The 26,069-nt window shown below is 48.5% G+C and overlaps 1 protein-coding gene across 1 annotated transcript in view; it reads right to left on the bottom strand.

The window, feature by feature from the left end:
- COL27A1 (collagen type XXVII alpha 1 chain) overlaps window positions 1-26,069 on the bottom strand; it is a 191,188-nt gene that overhangs the window by 128,545 nt on the left and 36,574 nt on the right. The window contains exons 2-3 of the mRNA XM_066332459.1: window positions 13,192-13,489; window positions 5,025-5,095 (exon numbers count right to left, since the gene is read on the bottom strand). Coding sequence (XP_066188556.1) covers window positions 5,025-5,095; window positions 13,192-13,247 — 127 coding nt within the window. The 5' untranslated portion in view covers window positions 13,248-13,489. The remainder of the gene's footprint in view (window positions 1-5,024; window positions 5,096-13,191; window positions 13,490-26,069) is intronic.

The following is a 26,069-nucleotide window of genomic DNA, read 5'->3' on the forward strand; positions in this document are numbered from 1 at the left end:
TGTGGAGGTGGGTGAAACCAATCCACACACAAAGGCAACAGGATACGGGAAATCCCAGCTCACGTATCTAATCCCACCCTCTCACATATGTGCTCCCATAACTAGCATGGAGAACTCACAGCTCTTCTCACATCATGTGTGGAGCAAGTGCATGCTCAATGTGATTACCAGCAATTGCCAAAAAGCATCAGCTCCATGGTGCATCTGGTGAATGCTCGTGTCCCACCAGGGACCAGCTCAGATGTGCTGGAGGGAGCGGACCTCACTACAAGGAAATTTCCAACTGAGCACCACTAGTCCTCTTCCTCTGATTTAATTCTGAGTACTGACCACATAGCTGGAAAGGAATTCGAGCAACAGATTGAGCTGAAATTGCAGAATTTTATATCCCCAGAGGGCAAGCAACAAAACTTCCAAAGGTAGCAAAAGCCTTCTATCTGTCTCTCTCCAAGCTAGTAAGCAGCAGCTTTTGATCTTTGGAGAGTTTAGGGAAGTGCAGGTGCCTCCCAGCATGAAAAATTTGCACCTAGATTTCAGTGAACTGCTCAAAGTTCTCAACAGCAGCACTTTTTTTCCCAGCAGATCATCTTACAGCATTAAATTATTTTAATAGGTTGGAACCAGACTTGCTTTGTGAAGAGCTCAGAAATTGTTTATGGCTGCCACTGAGTAGTGGAGGCAAGATTTGCCTCCTGTATAGTCACCTAGGAGCCAGGTGCCTTGCTCAAGACAGGAGGAGAGGGATTGATCCCAGAGGACCTTTCTCCCCCAACTCCAGGAGGAATTTGCAATGGACAGACAAGCAGAATCCCCTGCTTTCTGCCCCCGAGATGTATCAGGAGTCATTCACAGCCCAGATTAGCAGGCAACAGCAACAGAAACTGGGGCCAGCTGGCAGCAGCCTCAGCTGAATTACTTAACTGGAGATGCTGAGGTCTATGTGAGCAAAGCTGCAAAGGTAAATGTGCCCAGACCTGAAAAAGGTCTGATGTTGAGCAGCTAAAGGAGCTCAGCATAGAGGAAAAGGAGGCTCAGGGGGGGGACTTACTCTCTACAACTCCCTGACAGAAGGTTGTAGTCATGTGGGGGTCAGGTTCTGCTCCCAAGTAACAAGCAATAGGATGAGAGGAAAAGCCTTCAAATTGTGCTGGGGGTGTGGGGAATGGAGTATTAGAATGAAGAGTAGGAAAGGCTTCTTCACCAAAAGGTTTGTAAAGTATTGGAACAACCTGTCCAGTGGAGACACCAATTCAGTGTTCAAGACATCAGATGTGGTACTTGGGGACATCTAATGGTTTAGTGGTGAGCTTGGCAGTCCTGGGTTAACAGCTGGATTTGATGACTGTAAAGGTTTTCCAACCCAAATGATACTGTGAAGGTGATCATGACTCCTGTGACACCAGCACTAGTGACAGTAAGCTAGGAGAACTGCACTTCCTCCCCTCTTCCTGCCCAAATGCAATCCCATCACTCCTGGACCAGCCAACTCTCCCATTTCAGTGCATTTTGGGGAAGCCAGTCAGGGCTGTACAAACCCAAATACTTGGCAAGAATTCGCAAGGCAAGAATTTAACACTCAGAAAGATGGTGGTACCAATCATGGCAAACACCATAGCATTGCAATTTTCCTAGATTAAAAGTAAATCAACAGTCCTCCAAAGGAAAAAAACCCTGAGGTTTTCTAAAGGTATTTGGCTGCTTTCACCCTTAACTATTACACATTCTGCACAGAACACAATATTTGGAGAACTGGCACTTAAAGAGACCCTTGGTGTTGGCAAGAAAGGTTGTAGACTCAAGCAGTCTGAGACCTGTAATGCTGCTGGCGAGGAAGGGAGGAGAATGATGAGAAAACCTCTGTTCCTTGACTTTGGCAAAAACCTCCACCATTTTCATACATGAGAAGGAGTCAATCAGTATTTACTTTGCCTGAGTTCAGCTTTATTCCCACCTTCCTTTTTTAAAGCAGCTCGAGTCATTTTCTAGCAGACGCTACCCTGGAGAAGGTTGATCAGAAAAGCATGGAAATCTTCCCAATCTGTGGAGATGGGTAACTTACTGCACAGCATAGTCAAGTGTTAACAACCGAATTTCTCCCATACTCTGAAATCCCTGCTCCCCCACTGTTTTTATTCCATGTTGTCCAACAGGTCTGTCTCTCAGCATAGCCTTCCCCTCTCTGAATAGGGGAATCATGGCACTGTCTTCATTCTGGATGATCTCCAGAGTCCATGAAACAGCAAAGGCCAAAGCCTGGCTTTAGTGAAGTGAAGTGGGACCCTTGCCACAGACTTCAAAAGCATCAGGATTTATCCCAATGGAAATAAATTTACCCCTTAAGTAAGCAGCTAGTCTCCAGCTTCCAATTTCTATGTGTATTTTTAGGTTTTCCCTCAGAGGCAGACAGGGCTTGTCTCTGCTAGAGATGTTGCACACTTTAGGAGTTATTTATTGGGTAGCTGCTCTGCAAAGACCTAAGGATGTTTTTCCCTGCTCAGAGGATGATGCTGCTGTTTGCAATCCCAACCCAAGTGCCTCGTTAGCAACAGCATCCAGGAGTGCTTAAGGGAAAAAGGCACAATCCAAACCCTCTTCTCCCTCAAATCCCGCTATAAGGTGGAGCCAAACTCTGGATGCCTACGCAAAATCCAAGTAAAGAGTCCTCATGCAGGACATGTATGTGGACTTTCCAGCACAAGGTCCAGGAACAGAGCTCAGGGCTCCTGAGCACCCAGCCCATCTCCTCTCCATCCCACCTCCATCCCATCCAACTGTCCCTGGCTGTTGGGGCACATCTCCTGGGATACGGGATGTCATTAACTAATGTAAAATGTAAGGTAATTCTGACTTCCTGAAGCAGCTCCAAGTTTAGCAGAGGATTTTTTCCCCTTCAAACTTTTTCCTCTGCAGATTTTTCCATCAAAACACATTATTTAAAAAGAACATTCACTTAGAGCTGCCTGATCCCAAGTGCCTCAAAGCTACGACATTCCTGTAGCAACATCTGAGCAACTGGGAAAAACTCATCTATCAGACCCTGTGCATGAAGTGAGATACACAGATTGCTGAACAACCATGTGACCATCTCTGAAAAAAGGAGAAAAAAGTATTTTATTGTTCTCCTTTCCATCTCTTTCTTTCCCTCCCTCTTTCCCCACACAAAAAGCTGTATAAGAAAAAGAAGCCAAAAGGCGGGAAACAAATAACTTGCAGCTTCCCAGATTCCAGCAGCCAAGATGTGATGCCCACAGCTAGAACTGGATTGAATAAGTGCAGCAGTTCCAAAAGTTACTGCCCAGACCCTTAATCAGTGCACAGCAAATGAACTCACCTCACAATCTTTTGGACTTGTAACACTTATGGAAAGATCATCCTCTGTGTTCCCTGATTTTCCAGCATACAGGAAGATTCCTAATCCTTAGAGTAACAGCCACAGTGTTTTCAAAAGCCCACAGAATTGGCTTAATTTCATCCTCATACTGACCTATGAACAAGTTCTTACTGCTTCTGAATCTCATGTTTGAAAATCCTGGGTGATAACACAGCCTCAAGTCACCAATGTTTTCTTACAGCCTTTACCGCCTTGGAAGGTTTTATTTTCTGGTACCCAGAAGGAAGTGCTCTCTCTCATTGTGTGGAAACCAGGCCAAGTTTTTAAAAATTATTTTGACACAGAGAAAGTATCTCAGGAGGGAGTTATCAACAACACCAAGGTAAACACAATGAGAGTGAAATTAAAGAGTTTGCTTTAGGCTGATGGTAACAAAAGACATGGCCCCATCCCATAATTATCATAGGAGTAAAATGATGGATAGAGGTGAATCTGAACAGCATATTATAATCTACTTAAAAAGTGAGATGCCAAGACACAGTATTTGTTCTGCCTCTTTATGAGCTGACATAAAACTTGCTCTGAAAACTGCTTGACTAAGTAATTCAGCCAGATGTTCACCTCCTTTGCATGGAGGCAGAACTTGGAAAATATTACATTTTTCAAAATTGCTGATGGCAGGGATCTATCCTCTCCCTGTAAAAAGTGGTCCATGGGCTGGCTGACAGCTGAGTGTTGACCAAATTTCTATTTTTCCTTCATGTTTTAGAGACTGAGAGGAGAGCCCTGGAGCCTGCTAGTCCACTTAGTGTTGTCTGCTGATGGCAGGGGAAGCCGCTCACTTCCAGCAAATACCCATGTAAAGCATCCATGTGGGAAAGGTGCTGCTATTTTAAGAGGAGAAGGCTCCTTTACAAACAGATATTGCAGAGATGCTCAGCACCTACTATCAACTGTTAAAGATGAATTTTTTTGTGTGTGTTTTTGTTGACTTTGAAGCTTTTCATCTCCTTTTGTAGGGTCATTGATTATTGCACCTCAGCCTACTCCTATCCCTGCCAGCACCAGGGAGGTGATGCCTGGAAAAGGGTGAAGGTGTCACTCTTCTACAGAATATTCCCTTACAGCACAGGGATTGAACCAGATATAGCCATTCTATTATCAAACAACCTTGTGGGATTTTCCTCCCTTAAATTTGCTTTTACCTTCGGAACTCACATTATTTCCGTATGTGTGACATCCCCTGTGCTGGCAGGGACATGCCTGGGGTGCACCAAAATCAAGGAAAAATCTTTCTGCCAGAGACACTTAATTCCATAAAGCCTCAGTCTCAAGGGGCAGTTTTTAAAAGCAGTTAAGTCTTGTCAAGTGCAGGTAGATGCCAGTGACATTTTAGACATAAAGTGCTCCACTCTCACCAGTTCCACCAGACAGACCGACTCTGCAAATCTGGTGGGACACGTAATCACCTGTACAAAACCTGGTTCTTTTGCCAGCTGTTAACTGCACCATCTGTATCATCTGTACTGCAACCATCAGCAATAAATGCATCTAACTGTGCACTGGGCTCAGACATTGATTGTTAAGGTATAATCCTACAGTGGTACCAAAGCACTTGCCTTTTACTTTTGTTGAAAGGGGAAAAAAAAAAAAAAAAAAAAAAAAAAAAAAAAAAAAAAAAAGTGTAATTTACCTTCAGAATTTCCCTGTGTGAATCCCAGGAACCAGGTAAAACACAATATAGTCCAGAGAAAGCAGAATCCCCTAAAATTGGAAGAGAGGGAAAAAAATAATGCATTTCTACAACAGTAGTAGCAGTAACAAACCAAATCCCATTGTTTAAGGTCTTCTCCTTGATCCCATGCCTAGCAAAGGCAGTGACAGTGTCAGCATGACTGCAGGAAGTAGATTCAGGCTGAGACTTTATTTTTCTGCTTCAAAGTAATTTAAAGCCCGCTGAACTTAGTGGAAAGGTTCCCCAATGGTATTAGAGGCCTTGAACAAGGACCAGCCCAGTGTTTCGAGAGTCAGGGTCATCACTGCACATCCCACCAGTGCTTTTGCTGCTGCTACTCTTTGGCACTTACCCCGTCTAGGACAGAAAGAAATTTCTTTCACCAGAAAGAAATAATTGAAAGCTGGGAAGCCTAAAGCCCTGCCAGGAGTGCACATGCAGGGCTGTTGGGGACATGGGTAGGAAATGGGCTGACACTCAGTGCCCTGTGAACCTCACCAAACAAATCATGAGTTCTAATGCTTTACTGTGTGCTTGACAATATCCTTAGGATGCAAAATCCTTTATGGATCTGTTTCCCATGTTACACCCAGATGCAAAGATGAGGGCAGCTTTCAACTACTCAGCACCCTGTGCTGAGCCACTGAGAACCTTCTCACAAGCCTGGTATGGCAGGAAAGTTTAGAAAGTGGGAGATCCATAGACTTCCAACCCTGGGCTCTCACAGACCCTTTCATGCCTGACAAACCTCTCTGTTAGCTCAGCTCTAAGCCTTCAAGTGCCATTGAAAACAGCAGCTCAGGGAAAAAACCTTTTACCAGAAAGGTAGCTAAACACCCTGCCTTTCCCCCATCAGCTTCCTTGATTTGTAGCCAGCTGAAGAACATGGGAAACTCCTTGGTTAGGCTCACTTAAAGCTGTCAGTGGAAAGTCTGAAGATTGAATTCCCTCATCTACTAGAGAGGATATTTAACAGCTTCATCAGCAAAGGCTGCTGGAAGAACAGACAGAAATGTAAACTACAAAAGGTCCTCAGCCAGGAGACAGCAGTGGGACATCCACAGGTTGTCTGTCACTTCAGCCCAGCCAGTGTGAGCACGGGGCTGTGCAAAGCCATGCCAAACTGCAGCTTCCTCATCTCTCCACATCTTATGCATAAGTCACATATCAAACCACTCCTCTCCTGCCATCAAGCCTCAGCTTTAGCCCAAGACAGCATCCTCTGAGACAATGTATTACCCTGGGCCAATCCTCCCCCTGTGCAGGAGATCCTTTTCCCACAGCTAAAACAAAGCCACAGTGATTTACATCAGTGGGGAAACCTGGCCCTGAATGTAAAAATCCATCCAGGAATCCAGCCACTAACTAATATTTTAAGGCTTGAAGAGGTAAAATACTGGAGCGGTCCCACATCAACTGGAGAACAAAGGAGCTGAAGAAATCCACGTCCTCCTTTGCTGTTTTCATCACCCTGACACTGGGCTGCACATTTCAGGAGTTCTGGGACTGCTTCAGTTTATGAAAGAACAGCCAGGAACAGCCCAATCCTGGTGTTCTTCTGCCATGTCCTACAATCAGCCATATCCTAACCAGGAAACCCTAACCATGCTCCAGAGATCTTCAGCTGGGGAGCCTTGGTTCTTTTCTGACAACTTCATCCCTTGGGGCACAACTGTCAGACTGAAAACACTGCCAGCTCCAATGAGAGCTGATGTCCCAGTACCTTCAGAGAGTGGAGGAAGGGAAGCAGAATAGGATGATTCTTCATGGCCACCTCTGGAAATATTTATTTTTGCCATGAGAGAGGCTAAAATCCACTTCACAAGGCAACCTGAATTTCTGCGCTCATCTCCAACAGAGTTTAAGATGTGGACACAATTCCCTGTGTGCATGGAGCAAAGACTTGACTGCCACAGGAGGACAGAAAGGGGGCCATCACCAGCAGCAGTCCCAAGAGTTAAGAACCTGTGATCTGATGAGGATCAGGTTTGTACAACCACTGCTGCTCACAACACACTGAAGTCCCCTTTTTGGTTTGCCTTTTTTTTTTTTTTTTGAGGGATACCTTCACAACCCAAACTCCTTGTTGATTGACACAATGAGGAGAACAAGTCTTGGGGCAAAATCCAGCACGTAATTTCAGTCCAGTGACACTCCTGGGCTGTAAAGCAGACAAATGCACAGTGTGGGATCCAGCTGGCCCAAGCCCTGCTCCCTGGACCCCTTGCATGGCCAACACCGTAAGAGCTGAGAGCAGGGACGGGTGCCAAAACACTGAAGAAAAACACTTTGGCAAAATTTACCAACTTAATGGAAAAAGCAAAAGCAGCTTCCAAATGGCAGCTGTGTGAGTAATGGGGCTGTTAATTATCCCAGCATTTTTAATGCAGGCTCTTTTTCCTTTACAGCTCGGCAGTGACAGAGCTGCATAAGCAGCTTGAGTAGCAAGAGTAAAGAAGATTTTTCTCCTTATATAGAGCTATCAAACCCACCTGGCCTTTATCTAAGCTTCTTCCCATGAGCAGTGATTTCCACTAAGGCTCTATCAAGAGGTATCACTAAAGGCATTAATTTCTTTTATTTGCAGGGTCTGTGAACACCACAATGAGGATCCTGGGGCTGTTTGCCTGGAGAAGAGAATGCTCAAGAGAGAATTCAGAGCACCTTCCAGTGCCTAAAGAGGCTCCAAGAGAGATGAAGAGTGACTTTAGACAGGAGCATGGAGGGACAGGACAAAGAGGAAGGATTCACACTGAAGGTGGGCATATTTAGAATCACTATCATCATGAAGTTCTTCCCTGTGGTGAAGCACAGGCTGCCCAGAGATGCTCTGGCTGCCCCTGGATGCCTGCAATTGTCAAAGACCAGGCTGGACAGGGCCTGGAGCAGCCTGGGACAGTGGAAGGTGTCCCTACCCATGGTGGGGGGTGGAATAAGATGGACTTTGATGGTCCCTTCCAAGCCAAACCACTGCTGCAGTCACTGGGTGTAGAGGTGCCCCACAGCACACATGACGTAAGCTCACGTGAGCCTTAAAAGTTTTCCAATGCAGACACAAACTCCCTTTATAGCAAACTGAAGTTACTGACTACAGCTTAATTTTACTTCCCTACTTTTGGCAAACTCCTGTGGATCAGTCCACGGGAACTGAGCAGTGCCAGAAGTCCAAGAAAAAGTACAACTGAGAGGGACAGAGAAGCACAAATACCCCTATCCCGTTCTAACCAGACAAGTGCTGGAATAAAGCTGTGCACTGAATTAAGGACAACAGGAGCAAAACAACCTTCAGGGTAAACTTGGTCACAAATTATCCTCGAGGAAGTACCAATTTCAAAAGCTGAGGCAACCTGTAAAATAATTGTGATCAGCTAATTCCCCACTATTTCTGGAATTGGTTTGGAACAATGTCAGCTTCTTTTAAATAAAAGGTTTGCCCTGCCTTAAAATAAGAAGTCCAAATGATTTTGACTTTTTTTTTGTTTAGATGACAGGTTGAAGCTGAAGGAAATATTTCAAGGGCCCATGGTAGCCTTTAATTTTTTATTTTGTTTTCTCCCTCATTTACAGTGGAGAAATGGCTTTGAAATTGCCAACATTACTGCAAGGTGGAAAAACAATTCCCCACCACTTTTCCCCATTCAGGTCTATGTTCTTCCTGTTCAAAATACCACAAAGCCAGCTGGAGGCTGAAAATTGCTTTTCAAGAAAAGCAAATCTGCATTTCTAGCTGTGGATCAGACAGTGTATCTTAAAAAGGAGAAAATGCACGTGTGGCTTAAGATCCTTTGCACATGACTGGAGGTGATATTTTATAAGACACCCAAGCAGTTTTGACAGACAACAGGAAGCAAATCACAACCTATAAACCAAGGCTTTAAATTGTACTGTGCATCAGTTCCATCCTGGCTTTTTTGGGATAGAAATCTTATTTTGCACCAGCAACCTCCTCTGTGGAGCTTCTGGGGCTTCTGGAAATGCTGGTATTTCTCCACTCCCCCTCAATTTCTGGCAAGAGCAATGGAAACACACAACTATGTAGACATCCCAATATTGACCCTGCTCAGTCCTTTGCTGGACCTTTCCTGCAGTATAAATGAGGTAGTGACTTACACCTCCAGGCAAAGATTTTGTACACAGGCACTACTGCAAACCCCAGTGTGACAAGGGCAAAGTTTCTGAAACAACTGAAATACTATTAGCTTGTAATTCCCATTCAGCAGCTACATTTTTAAGGAAAGGTATTGAGTCGGCAAAGAGATACGGCCCATAGAAATCCATTCTTAAGGCCATTAAAAACTACTAAGGAAACAGAGTGATCTAGAAAATGTGAATATTAAGTAAGGAAAAATGAAATCCCTATTCCTGGAAGTGTTCAAGGCCAGGCTGGATAGGGCTTAGACCAACCTGGTCTACTGGAAGGTGTCCCTGTCCCTGGCAGGAGAGTTACATCCATAAATGCCTCATGTTTGCTCATCTGGCACCTACAGCTCCTCTGAGGACTTCTCCAGGAGGGCCATCCTGACTTGCAGTGCACAGAGGGTTGGGATGACGCACCAGCACAGCCAGGGTGACCTCCTGCAGACACCTTACCTTGTCCTCTCAGGGCTTTAGGCTGGCATCTGCAGACAAAGGGCTGAAGGGTCCCAAACCGCTGGTCCTTGTCCTCCTAACTGCAGCCAGACCTGTGTACTCACTGCACAGAGCTGTCCTAGAGCTGAGCTCCTCCTGCTGCCAACCTGCTTCCTCATCTGAGAGATGCCAGATCTGACTCAAACACACTCCCCAGGCAGCTCCCAGCAGCTCTCCACAGCAGAGAATCTTTCCTGGGAACCCAGTACTCGCCCTCCTCTTGGCTCCCCATCCCTGTCTGTCTGGGATATTGACTTTGCTGCTGTGTGAAGTGACAACACTCAGTGCTGGCCCTTGCCTTTGTGTTCTCCGGTAACTGGAGCCCTCAACAAACAGAAGTCTAAGTGTGATCTGTCATCTAACTCCTTTTTTGTCCTTCCAACAAACATCTTTGTATTCCTTAATTTTGTGAATGGGGTTTGGCAGAGCCATATAGAATTCCCCATTGTTTCCATTTACACTTCAGTAAAAGCGTCCATCATTTCTTCTTATGCCCCCAATAAATTGGCAAAGAAAAGGAAGGGGGAAAAAAACCCCACAAACTCTGTGTTTTCCTGAACAGAGACTTCCAACAGCCATTTCACCACAAACCTGGGCAACCTTCAGTCAGTAACAGAACATCCATGAACAGAGATATTAAGCAGGGCAGATTTTAACCCCTCAACTCATTGTAGAAAGGAGATGAAGCTTTATTTTGATAAAGCACAGGCTCAGGGAGACACATGGAAATAGGAGAGGGTGGTCCTGGACTATGATGCTGTCTCTCCCTCATGAGACACATCTCCAGGCACAATTGCCTCCTCTCTACCCCAAGCACCCAACACACACATAATTTGCTGCCCTATTGCTGAATTTGCCCTGCAGTGCCATAATCTGTCCCCAAACCACCTGCCTAACTTGAAAGCAATCCTCTTTTCCTCTTAAAAAGGATCCATACCTCCCTCCAGCCCTTTTAGGCCTTCCCAGGGGCTGACGCACCTTGATGGGTGGATGCTGCAGGACCATGTGTGCAGCTTTCTCATGCAACACACAGATGGGCCAGGCAGCCCCAGGGCAGAGCAGCACTGTGCCAACACCCCAGGGCTGTGACAGCAGGCTGTTACCCATCAGAGGTCTCCAGGAGCATCGAGCCTCCTCCATGGCCAGCATGTGGCACTGGGGCTGGAATGGGCTAAAGTAGCACAAGTGCAGTGGAACAGCACCAGTGCTGCAGCCTGGACACATGCTGGATGTGCAATGGAATGCAAACCCTGCCCTGTGTTTTGGGGGGCCTGTGCTTACCAAAAATGCATCAGCAGGAATGACCAAGAGGGTCACATTAAGCTTGAAGAGCCTGTAAAACTTTGTGTTGTTCTGGTTCTACAAACTTTGGCAGTTCAAGCACGCCCTGTGACTGCTGCTCCTTCCCTGGGGAGGCGGCCCACCCACATACGTCCACCAGCTCCTCAATCACCAGCAGAAGCTTCAGGAGTGCTGGTACCAGAGGGACCCCCAGTGCCACACAGGAATGCACCAGATCATTCACATCACAAGCTGTCTTCAGGCAGCACAGCCCTCACTCACCCCAAGGGTGGCCTGACGGGCACAGGGATATGCCAGCCCCAGGCTCAGAGCTCCCTGTCCAAGCTCGGTGGCCCCAGTGGGACCATGGAGCCGTAGGGCTGGTGGGATGCACGGCACCCTACCAAACAAATCGAAACCCAGCACCAAAAATCCCTCCGGGAGATGATGAGAAGGGCAACAGGCGACCTCTGCTGAGGAGGGACTGGAGCAGCACATGGCAGGGGGACAGGCCGGGGAACACCCTGGAACAAAAGGCGCTCCTTCCGAGGCACCAGGGCAGAGCCAAGCCAGGTTTCCCACGGCACCGCAAGGCTCCAAGCCCAGAGCCGGGCTGTGCTAGCCTGGGACACGCTGACGCCGAACCAGGCACAGATCTCCGGCAGGCCGGGAGCCACGCTGCCTACTCCTGGGTCCCTCCTTCCTAACTCAATCAGTGCTCACATGGCTCCGATTTGTCCTCAAGCAGTATCCGGCACTGGAGCAGGATCTCGTTGTCCTCATGCTTAGCGTGACCAGGGCCAGCCCGTCCGCCAGCCTGAGCAGCTGGTGCTCTGTCAGTGGCGGTGCCCTGTGCCAAGTGTCCCTCCAGCACCGCAGCCCGTCCCTTCGCTGTGACACGCTGCTCGTGCTCTTTTCAAAGGGACCTTTATCCGTCTGGTCCCCTTTGGGCTGCTCCCTTTCTGACGCCAGCCACCCTTGCACGGGTCCCAGGCGGTTCTCTCAGACCGTGCCCAGCACTACAAAGGTGTAACTGGGAGATGCTGCGTCTCCAGACACGCCGCAGCCACATCCATGCAAAAAAACCCCCAACCCAAACAAAACCCTCACACCACACGAACCCTAAAGCACTGAGATTCAGCCTTTGTCAGTACATAAACACACAGAAAACTTGTCAAGGAGAGCAGTTGCAACCTCTGGGAAGGGCTCTCCGTGTAACTCCTGTAACTCTCCGTGTAACGCACAGACTGAGCCTCTAAAGGGAGCTGCACGTTCATCCACCTCCGGCTCTAGGAACGGGGCGGCGACACGACGACCCCGGGGGTGGAGGGGGGCTGCCCCCAAATCCCCTCGCCTCGTCCCCTTCTTTCCCCCATTTCCCAGCCCAGCCGAGCAGAGAGATCCTGTACACAAGTTTTTCAAACTGCCAGGCAGAAGAATCCCAGCCTTTCCAAGGGAGTGTCGGTAAATCATCAGTACATCCGACAACGCAGCCAACGGGATTAACCCTTTGCGGGTTCCCAGGAAAATAACAACAACAACGAAACCAACAACCACAACACGTTTAACAATGAAAATAGTATCGTTTGGTCCCAGCTGTGGGAGAAGGGGGGGTGCGGGAGGGTGCGTGCCGGATCTTTTCATACACACACGGATGGAGAGGGAGCAGCGTTTTGTGTGTGCCGAGCACATGAAGAGCTGCCACCGCGTAGCTCCGCCGTGCCTCAGCCCTGCGGGCTCTCCCAGCTCCGGCGGCCAGCCCCAGGTCCCCGTGTCCCCGAGGGACAGGGTGAGGAGCAGCAGCCCCTGCTCCCAGGAGGGGCTGGAATCCCCCCGTGCCGGGTGAGGGGTGCGACAGGCAGCGGATCTCCCGTTCCTGCATCTGCCTGGGGGTTACACTGGCTCCCGGAGCAGCTCCCGGGGCTGGGAGCCCCTCTGCCGGTGCGTGGGGACTGGGGGGCTGGGGGGCTCCTCCAGGCGCCGATCCCCCGCACGCCGCAGCCCCATTTCCCCCTCTCCCGCTCTGCAGCGTGGCCTCCCTGCTCTCAAGCCCATTCTCCTCTGCAGAGTAGGAGTTTTCACATCATCCCCTGGCAGAGAGGAATGTCTTCCCCCACGCCGTTCGCAAATCCCGGGATCCCGCGGCTCCCCGGCACCCCCCAGCCCGCCCGGGATTCCCTTCCCCAGCGCCGAGGGTAGCGGAGTTTGTACTCACCCCCTGCCTGCCGCTGTAGCTCTGAGTGTGGAGACCGGCTCTGATTCCGGCTCCATCACGTTTAGTGCATTGTCTCTTTCGGGCAATTTTTGCGGCAATCCATCAGAAATCGGGGAACAAGCCGGTTTGTGGGTACATCCTTCCCGGGAGCTCGGCTCCTTGCCTCGCTAAGGGGTTCAGCTGTGTCACAGACACCCCTGGCCCGGACGGCTCACTCCTTCCTCCTTCTCTTCTGGGTCCTTTTGCTTACACAGATCTTTTAATCCCATTTAACTCCCTCTCGGCAGACTGCAATTACCTTGGAAAAAGGAGAGAGAACACAAAGTACACTCTAGGAAGCCAGGCTGGCCCATGGTCGCTGGATTTCTTGCCTTTTTTACCCCCCTCTCCTTCTAAATAATGCAGTTTCTGTGATCTCTGATTCCCAAAGTCCGTGATTTCAAGTGTTTTTTCTTAGCTGTTACTTTTTTGTTGTTGTTGGTTGGTGGTTGTAATTAATATTTTTATTTGCAATGCAGATGTGTCTCCCACCCCCTCCCCCTCCCAAGGATCTCTCCTCTGGACTTAGAGATAAGAGGAAAAGGCAGATTTTGAGAAAGGAAAATTATTTAAGTATGTCCTTACTTCCTCTCTCTGCTGCCCTCCTCTGTAATAGCGACGTATTTACGAGGAATTATACAAAATAAATAAATAATTCGGGAAAAAAGAAAAAAAAAAAAAAAAGAGAGAGAGAGAGAAAAGCAAAATAAAATTTGGCCAGGAAAACTGCGGGGAATGAATTGAAGACCCTGTCCAGGCTCCAGGGAGGGAAGCACAGGCTCTTATTTGGGCGCCTGATGAAAGTTGCAGCCGCCTGGACTCACCTCTCCAGAGCCAGGAGCCCCAAACCGGCCTCAACCCACCTTATAAAGTACCTGACATGGCTTTTCCCTTGGGATCAGCCCTTGCCCCAGGCAGCTGGGAGCCTGTGGATGGGTCTCAGTCTTGGAGGAGAAAAGCCCCCATGTCCCTGTTCCCCTCTTAGCGCTGCTCTGCCTCCCCAGGGCATCTCCAGAGCCCCTCTCCTCCCGGCACCAAGGGATGGAATCTCCATCCCGGAGGGCAGGAACAGCGGAATGAGTTTTCCTGCGCAAGATCCATCAGAACAAGCCGGACCCCCAGTCCGCTTGTCCAGCTCTGCCAGGAGTGGGGACTTCCACATGCGGATAAAAAACCTTCATTCCTGCTTCGCCTCCTCATCCGAAGTCCCAGCCAGCCAACCGTGGAGCCCTAGGGCGACAGGCAGGTCCCTCTTGTCCACAGCAAACCCCGCAGCTCCGTGGGATTCCCTCAGGCAGGTGAGGGCAGAGCTCTGAGCCGTTCCACCTCCTCCCTGCACCCCTGGGTGCCCCTGCCCTGCTCCCTTCCCCCTGTCAGCGCCTCTGCCTTGGGCACTTACTCTGCAGCGAGCTGAGAGGCTGAGCAGCATCTCCCTGCAACCCCATGGCCGTGGGCATTCATTTGTCCCAGCAGCTCACGGAAATTGCTACTTCTTAAAAAATAATAATGACAATAAAAAAAAAAAAAAAAGAAAAAAGAAGAAGAAAAAAAGAAAACTCAAACCAAGCCCCTTCCTCCCTCCTTTCCCTTCAAGGTGTCTCCTCCGCTGTGAGCCCGGAAGAGGCGGCCGGGGTGAGGGGCCCGGAGACGGCCGGGGCTCTCTGCGGTCCCCCCAAATTCAGCAGATAATCCTTCCCCGTGGGCACGTCCCCCTCGGGCCGTCGCTCCACTCGTGGGTCATGGATGCTGCAGGGATCCAGGAGAGAAGCGGGCGCTGGGAGGGACATGGATGTGAAAGAGGTGGAAGTCCTGAAGCTGCCCTTGTCCTTTTAAATAGCTGCAGCCCGGGGACTCCGGGCTGGCGGTGGTGCCCCAGGTATCCGGTTTCAGCAAACAGCAACTAATGAGTAGAGATCCAGCCTCCGAGGAGCAGTGTCAGCGCTGCCGGCGGGCAGGGGGGCGCCCCGGGCACCCCAGCAGGAGGGGAGCGGAGGGCTGCGGGTCAGGGCCCTGCCTGCTCACGGGCAGGGCAGGGGACAGGGCTGCAGGGGCTACAGGACCCCCCGGGCAAGGGGACAGGGGGCTGCAGGGGCTACAGGACGCCCCGGGCAAGGGGACAGGGGGCTGCAGGGGCTACAGGACCCCCAGGGCAAGGGGACAGGGGGCTGCAGGGGCTACAGGACCCCCAGGGCAAGGGGACAGGGGGCTGCAGGGGTTACAGCACCCCCAGGGTAAGGGGACAGGGGGCTGCAGGGGTTACAGCACCCCTAGGGTAAGGGGATGGGGCTGCAGGGGTTACAGCACCCCCAGGGTAAGGGGACAGGGGGCTGCAGGGGCTACAGGACCCCCAGGGCAAGGGGACAGGGGGCTGCAGGGCACGGGGCAGGTCCCGTGAGGTGCTGAGCACCCAGCACAGATCCGAGACACCAGTGTGGGTCCCAGCGTGATGCTGGGAGCACAAGCCCTGTGAGCCACCCCAGGGGCTCCCTCCACAAAGGTGTGCTCTGTCTTACTACTTTATCCCCTGAGATGGAGAAGGGCTGAAGCGCCTCAAACCTGGGCACAGGCACTGAATTTACACACTCCCCATGAGAAATACGCAGCAACAAATAGGGCCCCACATGGACCCAACCAAGGACCTGAACTTGAGGCTAGAGGAGAGTGATGTTACATCACATTCAGACCAGAAAATTCAAAGACCCACTGACTCAGCAATGCAGGCGTTACTGAAAAGCCTGACCTCAGAGCATGGCCAAAAGTTGGGGTTTCCACCATAAATCGGATCTCCTATATGACATCTTCTGCTGCCATGCATGCTAAGGGCTTCTCTCCCTTAATGTATATATTTGGCTTAGTTGGGGTGGCTTGCTGGGGCTGCGGGTTTGCATCTCCCAGCTTCTATAGGCAGAAGATTTTTTTCATACCTTTGCTGTGAGGTATCTACATTTTGCTTCATTTCTTGCTTTAGCAGATGAAGTTTTAAGTAGCCACAGCAAAACCATTTGAGACAAGCAGTGTTTGGGACTAGGGTTAACTAACATCCTCACAGTTCCTCTGTTCTCCAGAAAACCTTCTCAGAAGGGTGCAGCTAAGTTACACATCCAAATACTTGTAAGAAATTCCTATTCACAGAAAAATGTGTCTCAAACCCTCCTGAAAGCCCAGGAACTCAGATGACCCAAACGGTCCAGCTTTGAGGACTGTGACAACAGAGACAACAGGCAGTGACACAGCTTGTCAGAAACATCATAAAATCTCTATTTTTCTTAGCTATTTTTCCCCCAGCTGTTCTTTCCATGTTTCTCAGTCACACATTCCTCACTGAGAAACATATTCTAGCCATGCTGAAATGTTTAAGATAAAGCTTTAATCAATTAAATAAAACCCCCAACTTTGCAAATAACCGTGAGTTAATCCCTCTGAATACACCTTAGATTCTCCTGCTTATTTCTACTTTTTCTCTCTTCTGAATGCAGCAAATATTTAGTAAACTCTCTTTCCCTCAAAAAAGCCCAAACTCCACCCTACCCAGAAAGGAACAAGGCCTGGCTTTTCAGAGACAGTGACAAAGAAGAAAGGAAAAATGATGCGCTGCATCTTTTTGCAAAGATTTACCCAAAGTGGATGTGCATGGGTAGCTGGGAAGGGACTGATGATGCTTGAGGTGCAAAGCAGCTCACCAAGGACCACCATAAAACTCATTTCCAGCCTCATCCCCAAATCCTCTGCTCATATTTGCTCTGATGAACATTTGCAAACCAAACACATGCCTAAAAACTTTGCTAGCATGAAGACATAAATGTATCCCAGCAGTAGGAAAAAGGGAATTAGTTTAAACAAAAGGAAACACAACATTGCTGAAGCCAAGACTTGTACCAAGTGAATTCAGGTTCAAACATTAGACCTCATTCTTCAAAAAGAGAAAAGCCATAACATATGATCTGAATAGAAATATATTTAGCAGATTTATTTTTCTTCCCTTCCAAATTTAAATTGAAGCAACTTTAAAACACTAAATAAATGGAAGCAAAACAGCACAGCAGTGAAAATGAAAGAGAGAGAAAAAAAGGGGGGAAAAAAGAACAAAAAGAAATTGGAATGAAATGGTTTAATTAGCCAAAAAGTAAAAAGCACAGGGGAGGAGGAAATGCCAAGACACAACATGGGGAACAGGGAACAGAACACTTGCTTTTGACAAAACACACTCTCTCAAAAAAAGCAGCATGTCATTACAGCCTGAATAAATACAGCATCTTAAATATTCACCCGTATTTAGCCACTTTCCAGAAGAACCAGTACCCACCTCTTCTCAGGAGCTGTAGCTCTGTTTAGCATCAAGGCTCTCATTAATATAATTTTGTCTCCTTGCTCCTCTCAGAAAACCAAGTGTGCAGGGATCTGGGAGCCAGGGCAAGGGGTGTCACAGCTGCCCTGTGTGACACACAGTGCCCAGCTCCAGGGAGCAGAGAAACCCCAGACTGACCTGGACCTGCCAGCCCACTTTGGCTTGGCCTGGAGGACAACAGTGAATTGCAGTTCAATCATTTGCACCTTTGCCCGAGTCCAAAAAGTCTCCTGGATCACTCACTGCCCCCAGAACTCACAAGGAATTACAGCGATGTATTTGGATATATTTAGATAAATACTCCATTCAGGTTTAAAAACCAGGCAGAAGTGAAAACCATGGCACCGGAAAAAACTTGTGGGAGGGATCAAACAAACACACCAAGGAAAGGTGGGATAAAGAGCCTTTCACTCCCTGCTGGGCTGAGGATCCACACCCAGCCTGGAGCAGGAGTAGCTAAACTTGGTCCTTGGCTAAGAAGAGCTGCTGGAGCCACAGGAAAAGGAAGCCCAGAGTGTGGGGCGCAGCCCTGCCATGAAGGGGAGATGGCCCCAGTGATGCTGGGAACACAAACCCTGTGAGGAACTACTGAGGGAGCTGGGGTTGTTTGGCCTGAGGAAAGCAGGCTCAGAGGTGATCTTATCACTCTCTACAACTCCCTGAAAGGTGGCTGTGCCCAGGTCTCTTTCTCCTGGCAGCAACTGACAGAAGCAGAGGACACAGCCTTAAGCTGCACCGAAGGAAATATAGGTTGGATATTAGGAAAAAGTTTTTTACAGAAAGGATAATAAAGTATTGGAATGGTCTACCTGGGGGAGGTGGTGGAGTCACCATCTCTGGATGTGTTTAAGAAAAGACTGGATGTGGCACTTGGTGCCATGGTTTAGTTGAGGTTAGAGTTGGGTTGGACTGGATGATCCTGGAGGTCTCTTCCAACCTGGGCATTCTGTGAATTCTGTGGGAGGGCACAGCTCTGCAGCCCCACAACATGCATCACATGGAGCAGGGCAGTGGGGAGGGCTGGATCCACACCTGTGAGCCTGGCAGGGACAGGCGATCCAGCCCGCACACCAGTGGGACTCACCCCCAGCCCACACACAGCCATGGCACTCCAGGCAGTGGCACAGGAGGGACTGGCTGTGCCTGTTCCCAGCTCTGGAGAATGGCTGCTGACTCAGCACCTGCCCTGCAAACATCAGCAGCCTCAGCAGCCAGAGCCCCCAGGGGCTAGGACCCATCCCTGGCTGCTGGGATGGCATTGAGGGATTTCTGCCAAATCAGAAATACACCATTTCTATCCCTTTTTTCCATACTCGGCTGCAGTGCTCTCTCAGGTGTGTCACTCCCTGTAGAGGATTTCCTAATCCCTACAAGACTTTTCTATTCAGAACCTGCATTTAACATGGCTGTACCACACTTCTCACATCCATGAGCTCTACTCAAATGACTGGCACTAGTTCAAGCCCAGGATTAAAGGCTTCCCTATCCTGTAGCGACCTGCATGGCCATGAGGATAAACCTGCTGAAGAGCTTCATTTGCTTGCTGAAAGTCTCACCATCCAGGACAGAACCAAGATCTCAAGGTGGCCCGGCTGAGATCGGGTCAGTGGATGCTCCTAATTTGGTCTCTCTGACTTCAGCCATCACTGCAAGATTAGTAGGTTTCTGCAGAGGAGCAGAACATGCAGCACTCCTGGTTTTAGGGTTTGCTGTTTGACAGCTATTCGTGATCCAAAAGCTGCTGTGGGTTGTGTTTCTTGCTCCCAGAGTACTCTGGAAGGTATTAATTATAGAGGAGATGTACAGAAAGTTTGAAAATCATGTATATAACAGAATTGCTGCTCAGTGTTATTTCCCTCCCTCTCCACAGCCTTCCTGACAAAGCCATTCCTGTCCTGTGCCACAGGCTGCCCGGTGACATGTTTGAACTTCCGCAGCCTTTTGATGTAAAATGTTTTAAATTCTTCTTGGGAACACTAAAGGTTTTTGTCTCCTGGCTGGTGCTATGGGGATGCCACGTCTGGCAGAGACTGATCTTTCTGTGCTTTCCAGCTGCCCCATATCACACCGGGCTGCCCAGCCAGCCGAGAGGTGGGAATAGCTGTTAATCATTAAATGGGGCCTTTTGCATCGGAATGAAAGGGAACACAATGCAGCCACACAAGTCCAAGCCCACCCTTCCCAAGGAAAGGCTGCTTGCTGATTACAGCTCTGGTCTACCCTTCCATTTAGGTGTTTGGAGAATACCTACAGTTTTACAGGATGGCTGTGAAGTTATTGTTCAGCTGATGGCAGCAGCAGCAGCGTTGGGCTGACAGATCAGCCCTGACAATGTAACGCATCACCCGGCTTTGACAGGAAGACGCTACAGTTCCTAAATCCTGACTGCCTTTAAGGTATCAGGCAAAGACTGCCTGGTTTTGTGAACAACCCCTAATTTCCCTGTTTTTCCATCTGTTCTCTCTCTGGTTTAGGACCTATTCAGTCACTGGTGCTAGTGGCAAGCAACAGCAAATCAACACCAGTGGCCAGTTTGGAGCTGTGGTCTCCAGTCTAAACACCAGACCAGGCTGTTCCACTGCCTATGGTGATCCTACGTTTGAACAGAAGAATACCAAGATCCGTCTTCCCCTTTTATCATGGAAGGGAAAAAATAATTCACCTTTAAATGTCCTCTGGGCTGCTGCACATGAGGAGCAGAAGCAGTTCTCCCTGCCTGGAGGCTTGCTAGTTAAATGCAGCAACGCATCAGCAAGCACAAGCACTTTTCCCAGCAGTCTGCCAAAGGAGCTTGTTAATGCTATGGGCTCATGGAGGTGGTTGAGTGCTGTCCTGGATGAGTGCAGGTAACATGAGCTCTCTAAAGAGACAGCATATCTCTTCTCCATGAAACAGAACCACCCTGAGAGTGCCTTCCCCCTCAGAAAAGAGATCACAGCAGCAGTGCCTGCTGATCTAAATAATTTCCTGCACATTAAGGACAAAAGGACAACTGCCACTGTGGTTGCTGCTACTGTGACAGCAATTTACCATGGCAGGGAGCACACACCAGTGTGTGTGATTTCAGTCTGAATTCTGCAGGTCACATGCAGAACTTATGGCCTTTAGGCAGTCCTAGTGTGGCCTGCCAGTGTTCTGGACACCCCAGTGACACTGGGGCAGGTATGGGTCAGTGCCTGTGCCAGAGGCCTGCACCCACAACACACAACTGATGCAGGAGAGATGAACCTGACCTGTTCTGAACACTCTGCACAAAGATTTGGGAACTGCAGGCAGGAAACATTGGCATGGAGTCACTCTAGGTGCTTCTGGAGCAGGGATGCTGTTTGCTCTGATGATGAGGAACAAGCCTAAGGGCAAGAACACAGTGCTGGTGGCAGCTGGAGCTGGTGTGCACACCCAGGCAGCCTCAAGGCAAAGTTCAAAGGGAGATAGAAATCAGTCCAAGATCTTGGCCTTCAAGAGAAGGCAGTGTGTTACAGCACAAATGCCTGGGACTAGGGTTTTGTGCAAGATAGAAACTAAGCCTGAGTCAGATTCTGAGTAGTTTCAGTTGGGTAGGGAGAGGAAAAAGGGCTTAGAAAACATCAAAGCAGATGTTGGTCATAACAAAAAGTTAAGGTAATACTATTTAAATCCAAAAGGTAGTTTTTCTACTGTCTAAGCAAGGTATATTCTTTGTTTCCCACTGCTGTAGGAAGATAATCCCATGTCCTGTTGCTGGGCAGGCCCTGTGGGAGCAGTTTGCTGTGTAAAGGGAAATCATACTTGCAGGAAAAAGCTGAAGTAGAAATGGTAAGTCCAGGGCAAAGAGAAGCAAGCGTGAGACCAAACAGATTTGAGATGAGAATTTCTGCACTGGGCTCACTAATGACAATAGAAAAGCTCCTATAGCAGTGACAAGGATGAGGCAGCCCTTGCACAAACACACACACGTACATTGAGCAAAAACCTGTACTCTGCCACATCCTGAGGTACCAAAACCAAAAAGCAACTGCAATTTGGTTTGGGTAATCAGAGTTATCCAGCCATAACAAGGAACTGCCAAACCTAATCTAAGCCACAACACAGTGCTACAACAGAATTTGCTCTTGCAATGGTGCTTAGCTATTCCTGTAACCAGTCCCCACTGCTGTGATGAGAAGAGCTGAGGGGTCACTCCCTTCCCTGGAGGCTGTTTGGTGCTGAGGCTCACACACTAACCTAGATCCCAGCAGGGTTCAAGTTTGGCTTTCACTGCTCCAGTGACCTTCAGGGTGACCTGAAGCAACTTAAACCATTGCTTTTGTGCCATTATTTCCTTGTTTCCAAATTGAAGCTTGTGATATAGATCATCCTATGTGTAAAGAGGTTTAAGCCTTTCCACACCCAGCACTGCCAGTGACTGTTATTACTTTCCTGCGCAGTTGGCAGCAGCTCCTTATGCAGGAGCAAGTGTAAAGCTATTTCCCAACCAGTTTTATATTCAGTACAACCTGCCATCCTCCAGATGCACTGTTCATTACAGGCAGCTTGGTTTTATCTGGCTGTAAAGGCCTGTGTAAAAAAAAAAAAAAAAACAAACCCATGCACACACACACACACAAAAAAGCGCCCTTCTGATTAAACATGCAATTCAAATCCATCTCCTGGAGCAGAGCAGATAGTTCCTGGTGCTTTATCTGCACCGACTGAAATGCAATCTGTGCCACTTAGAGCAGAACAATGCTCTATTTCTTCATACCATACTTCACTCAAATTGTTAACACATATAGCAGAAACACAGCCCATTTCCACAGAGAAGGTCTCTCCTGACATACTCAGTGTGTTAACCCAGCGTATACAAATCTGCTTCAAAGCTAATAGGCTTTTTTTTTTTTTTTTCATCCTGCAAACACACTTCTCCACATCTGCACTCTCTTCCTCTCTCCTTCAACAGCAATAGTATTTGGTAAAGCTCTCCAAACAGAACCCACTGCAGAAAGGCTGTATTTACTGATGTTTGAGTAAGAACTATATAAGAGACCTGGTTGTGTCTCTCTTCCCCCAACCAAGAAAAAAAAAAAACCAAGTCAATAAGTCAATATTTATACATTTATACACCCACTGGTGAAATCAATCCCACCCTCCCCAAGAAGAGGGAAATAAAATGAAATTATTGAATCAGGATTTCATGGAAGGGGACTTTGTTTGCTTATTTGTTTTCAGAGTTTGGGATATGTTTGGGATTTTTTAAAAAAAATATTGTAATTGGAATGCAATTATACTGTACAGAGCAGCTTCACAGTGTCACTAAGGAAAAAAAAAAAAAAAAGGGGAGGGGTGGTGGTGCAGTGAGATGATCTTTAAAAGTCCAACCCTAAACCATTCCATGTCTCTGTGCTCTGTGATTCTGGGATATTCCAGAAATGTAGCCAAGGGAGTAAGTCCTCATTTGCAGCATCCAGTGGCATCACTGTAGAGGAGCCTTTGTACAGACCAAATCAGTCTTTTTGTGTGAAATCTCACTTTTATTCCCATTTCTCATTCTCTCAGAATCTGTGGGATCGAAGAGCCTTGTCACCGACCAGAATTAGTTCAGGGGCAAGTTTTACACTCTAAAAACCCAGGAAAAAAATGCTCTGCAGTTTCTTAGAAAACAGTCAAATCCCTCTTCACATGGAACTTCTCAACTGAGTGTCATCAGCAAACTTTTCCACTGGCAAACTCACCACAGGTAAACAAAGTTTATGCTTTATCATTGTAATCTCCCTTCATAGCCTGCCTGAACACCTGCCCTGATTCTGTTATATTGCTTTTCTCTGACTTTTCTTCATTATGAGCTAAGTTTAAGCTATTTCTTGTTAGCTTAAAAAGGGCAACTTTTAATCTCATCCTGCTCCTCAGTGTATCTTGAGATGCTCTTCTCTGAACAGCTCTGATCCTTTTCCCATCACACCCCACACTTAGCACACAAACCAGACCAAAACCCACGGCAAAACTTGCATTAATCAGCAGAATGGGATAAATGAGACAATTTAGTATTTTACATCTTCAAAAGCCTTGAATAAGCAACAATGCTCTGTTAGTTAATATTCTTGTCAGTGGCTGTGCCCCAGGCAGGCAGGTTCAGTATTTGCACCCGACACACCTCGTTATTAAAAGGCCAACAGGAGCCCAGTCATTAACTGATGTGGGTAATGAGGCTCTCACCTCTGCCTTCCTCGACACAGAACACCCCAAACAGCCATCATCTGGTGAACAGGCCATTAAGGACACAAAACCCTTCACTCTGATGTCCCTAACGTGCCTTTCCTCATCACATCCCGAAAGCACTTTGCAGGGATTGCTGTGATCCTTGATTCATCACTCACCCCAACAGCTTCCCTAAGTTCCCAGCTGGATGTACAGAAAGCTGCAGGCACAGAAAGGGGTAATTCTGAACCAGGGCGTTCTCTGGGAGCTGCATTCACCACCCCAACCAACTTCAGAAAGTGAAACCAGACCGTCTGTGACTTGTCCCATTCTGATACCAGCGAGAAGCAAGGCAAGGAGAACCCAGGAATCCATCCCCCCTCTCCCCTGACACCACTGCTCTGGGGAGGCTCTGGAAAACTCTCCTGTCCTGTGCACATACTCAGCAAAGGGACCTTGTGTAGAAAATAAAGTTTCTTTGTATCCTTCCCCCCTTCATCTTGAGCTGGCTTTTACTTTTTTTGCCCTGAAAATGCAATTATTAAACAACTGGAACAAACTACCTTCTGGGTAAAACTTCCCCCAAAGTAGTTGAAAAACAGCAAGAAATGCCAAGATTTTTATTTCCCTCCATCTTTAAAGGGGAAATAGCATTAAATTTAAATATTTGTAAATGCTACGGATTTGCATTTTATTTTATGGCATTGATTTAAAAAATTATTTCTATTTTCTAATCCAACAAAGACCCTCTTTCCCCGTGGTGATGCTAGGAGGGGACTCTCATGAAAATTACAGATTCCAGAGCTTGCAAGAGAACCACAAAGGCTTAATTATAGCTATTGACATTCCAAACACCCACTGAAGGCTTAATCTTCCCTTGGCTAGAAATAACCACACCAAATGAAGGTAGAAAACGAACATCAAACCACCTCAAGCAGAGACAACTGATTGCTGCCGTGGGGCACAGAAAGATGCCCTGGGCCCCACCTGGAGCAGACACTGATGGGGGTTGATGCTGTCATCCCACTCGTTTCCTTAGGGGCATTTATTCCCCATAAAGGAGGGCTGCAGAAGTTACCCCTTTCTCCAAGAAAGGATCTGAAGGATCTCATGTGTCTGCTGTGGGATTCAGTCCCTGTGTTCTGCATTTTTAATACATTTGTGCAGCTCCCAGACCATATGGCTGCACCCCATCCTCCTGAGGCCCTATGGAAAAGGTGCTGGATGGAAGGAAGGCTTTTCAGAGAAAGCTGTGACATTCCTTGGAATTAGCAAATGCCTTGATTGCTGTCCCCCAACCCTGTCTGCTCACAGGCTGTGCTGGCAGATCCCAAAGCTGGTGGGCAGCAGACTTCACACCCCAACAGCTGCAGTCACATCAAAGGCTGTGTGCCTACAGAGATGCTAAAAGGGGTGGATAAGGTGAAGCATCAAGGGTGATCTCAGGGAGCCTCCTGAGCATCATTCCCTCTGAGGGATCCCTGGATGAGCACACTGAGAGCAGGGCCCTGGTGATTTATGGGCTGTCTTACTGTCCTGCTCGCACAGCACGACCTTGTGACAGCCTGGGAAAGGCAGGGAGGAGCCCGAGGTGGAGGCAGCAGGAAAGACCTGGGTCATTGTCACAGGCAGAGACTGGGCGACAAAGCACAGAGCTTTCTTCAGCTACCCAGCCCAACCTTTTTCATTTCCATTCCCTCAGCAGGGGAAGTCCCCGCTGCTTTCCGCACAAGCGACAGGGTGTTGTTGGAGGGGATGGGGAAGGCTGTTCCACCTGGGCTGCCTTTGCCCCAGGGCACTGCACACCATCACCTCCTCTGCAGTCAGCACTGCAAATAACAACAGCCTCGACCACAAAGCCTCATTCAGACCAGAGCAAGGGGGTTCATGCAAAACCCACTGGGAAGATTTTAGGACCTGTAGGAATAAACTCCTGAGTGCAGGAACCTGTCTGACACTCAAATCCTGCAGCTCTCCATGGGGCCGTAGGGATCAGAAAGTCCAAGGGAAGATGGAGAGACCAAGGCTGGGTGCACTCCATAGCAGACCGGGGCTGTGTGGTGCATGAGGGTCATGGCTATGAGGAAAGCAAGTTCAGGCAGGCTTAAATTCCCTCCACTTGTATTTTTTTCCATCAGGAGCTGCTGCCTTTGCCTTGGCACTGGACAGCACAGCTGTACCTGCACCTCCTGGCACTGTCCCCCTGCCAGCAGGCAGTGGGATTCCAGCTCTGCTCCACGCAGGGGTGTTCCTGCGACAAGCTTTGATGGGAGCAGCTCCCCAGCCGGCCCCCACAGGGCAGACAAAAAGCTTTTGTACTGAGGGGAAGGTCGGAATTAAC

Source organism: Sylvia atricapilla, chromosome 19 (assembly GCF_009819655.1).
Source record: "Sylvia atricapilla isolate bSylAtr1 chromosome 19, bSylAtr1.pri, whole genome shotgun sequence".
In the NCBI taxonomy this organism is placed as follows: Eukaryota; Metazoa; Chordata; class Aves; order Passeriformes; family Sylviidae; genus Sylvia; species Sylvia atricapilla.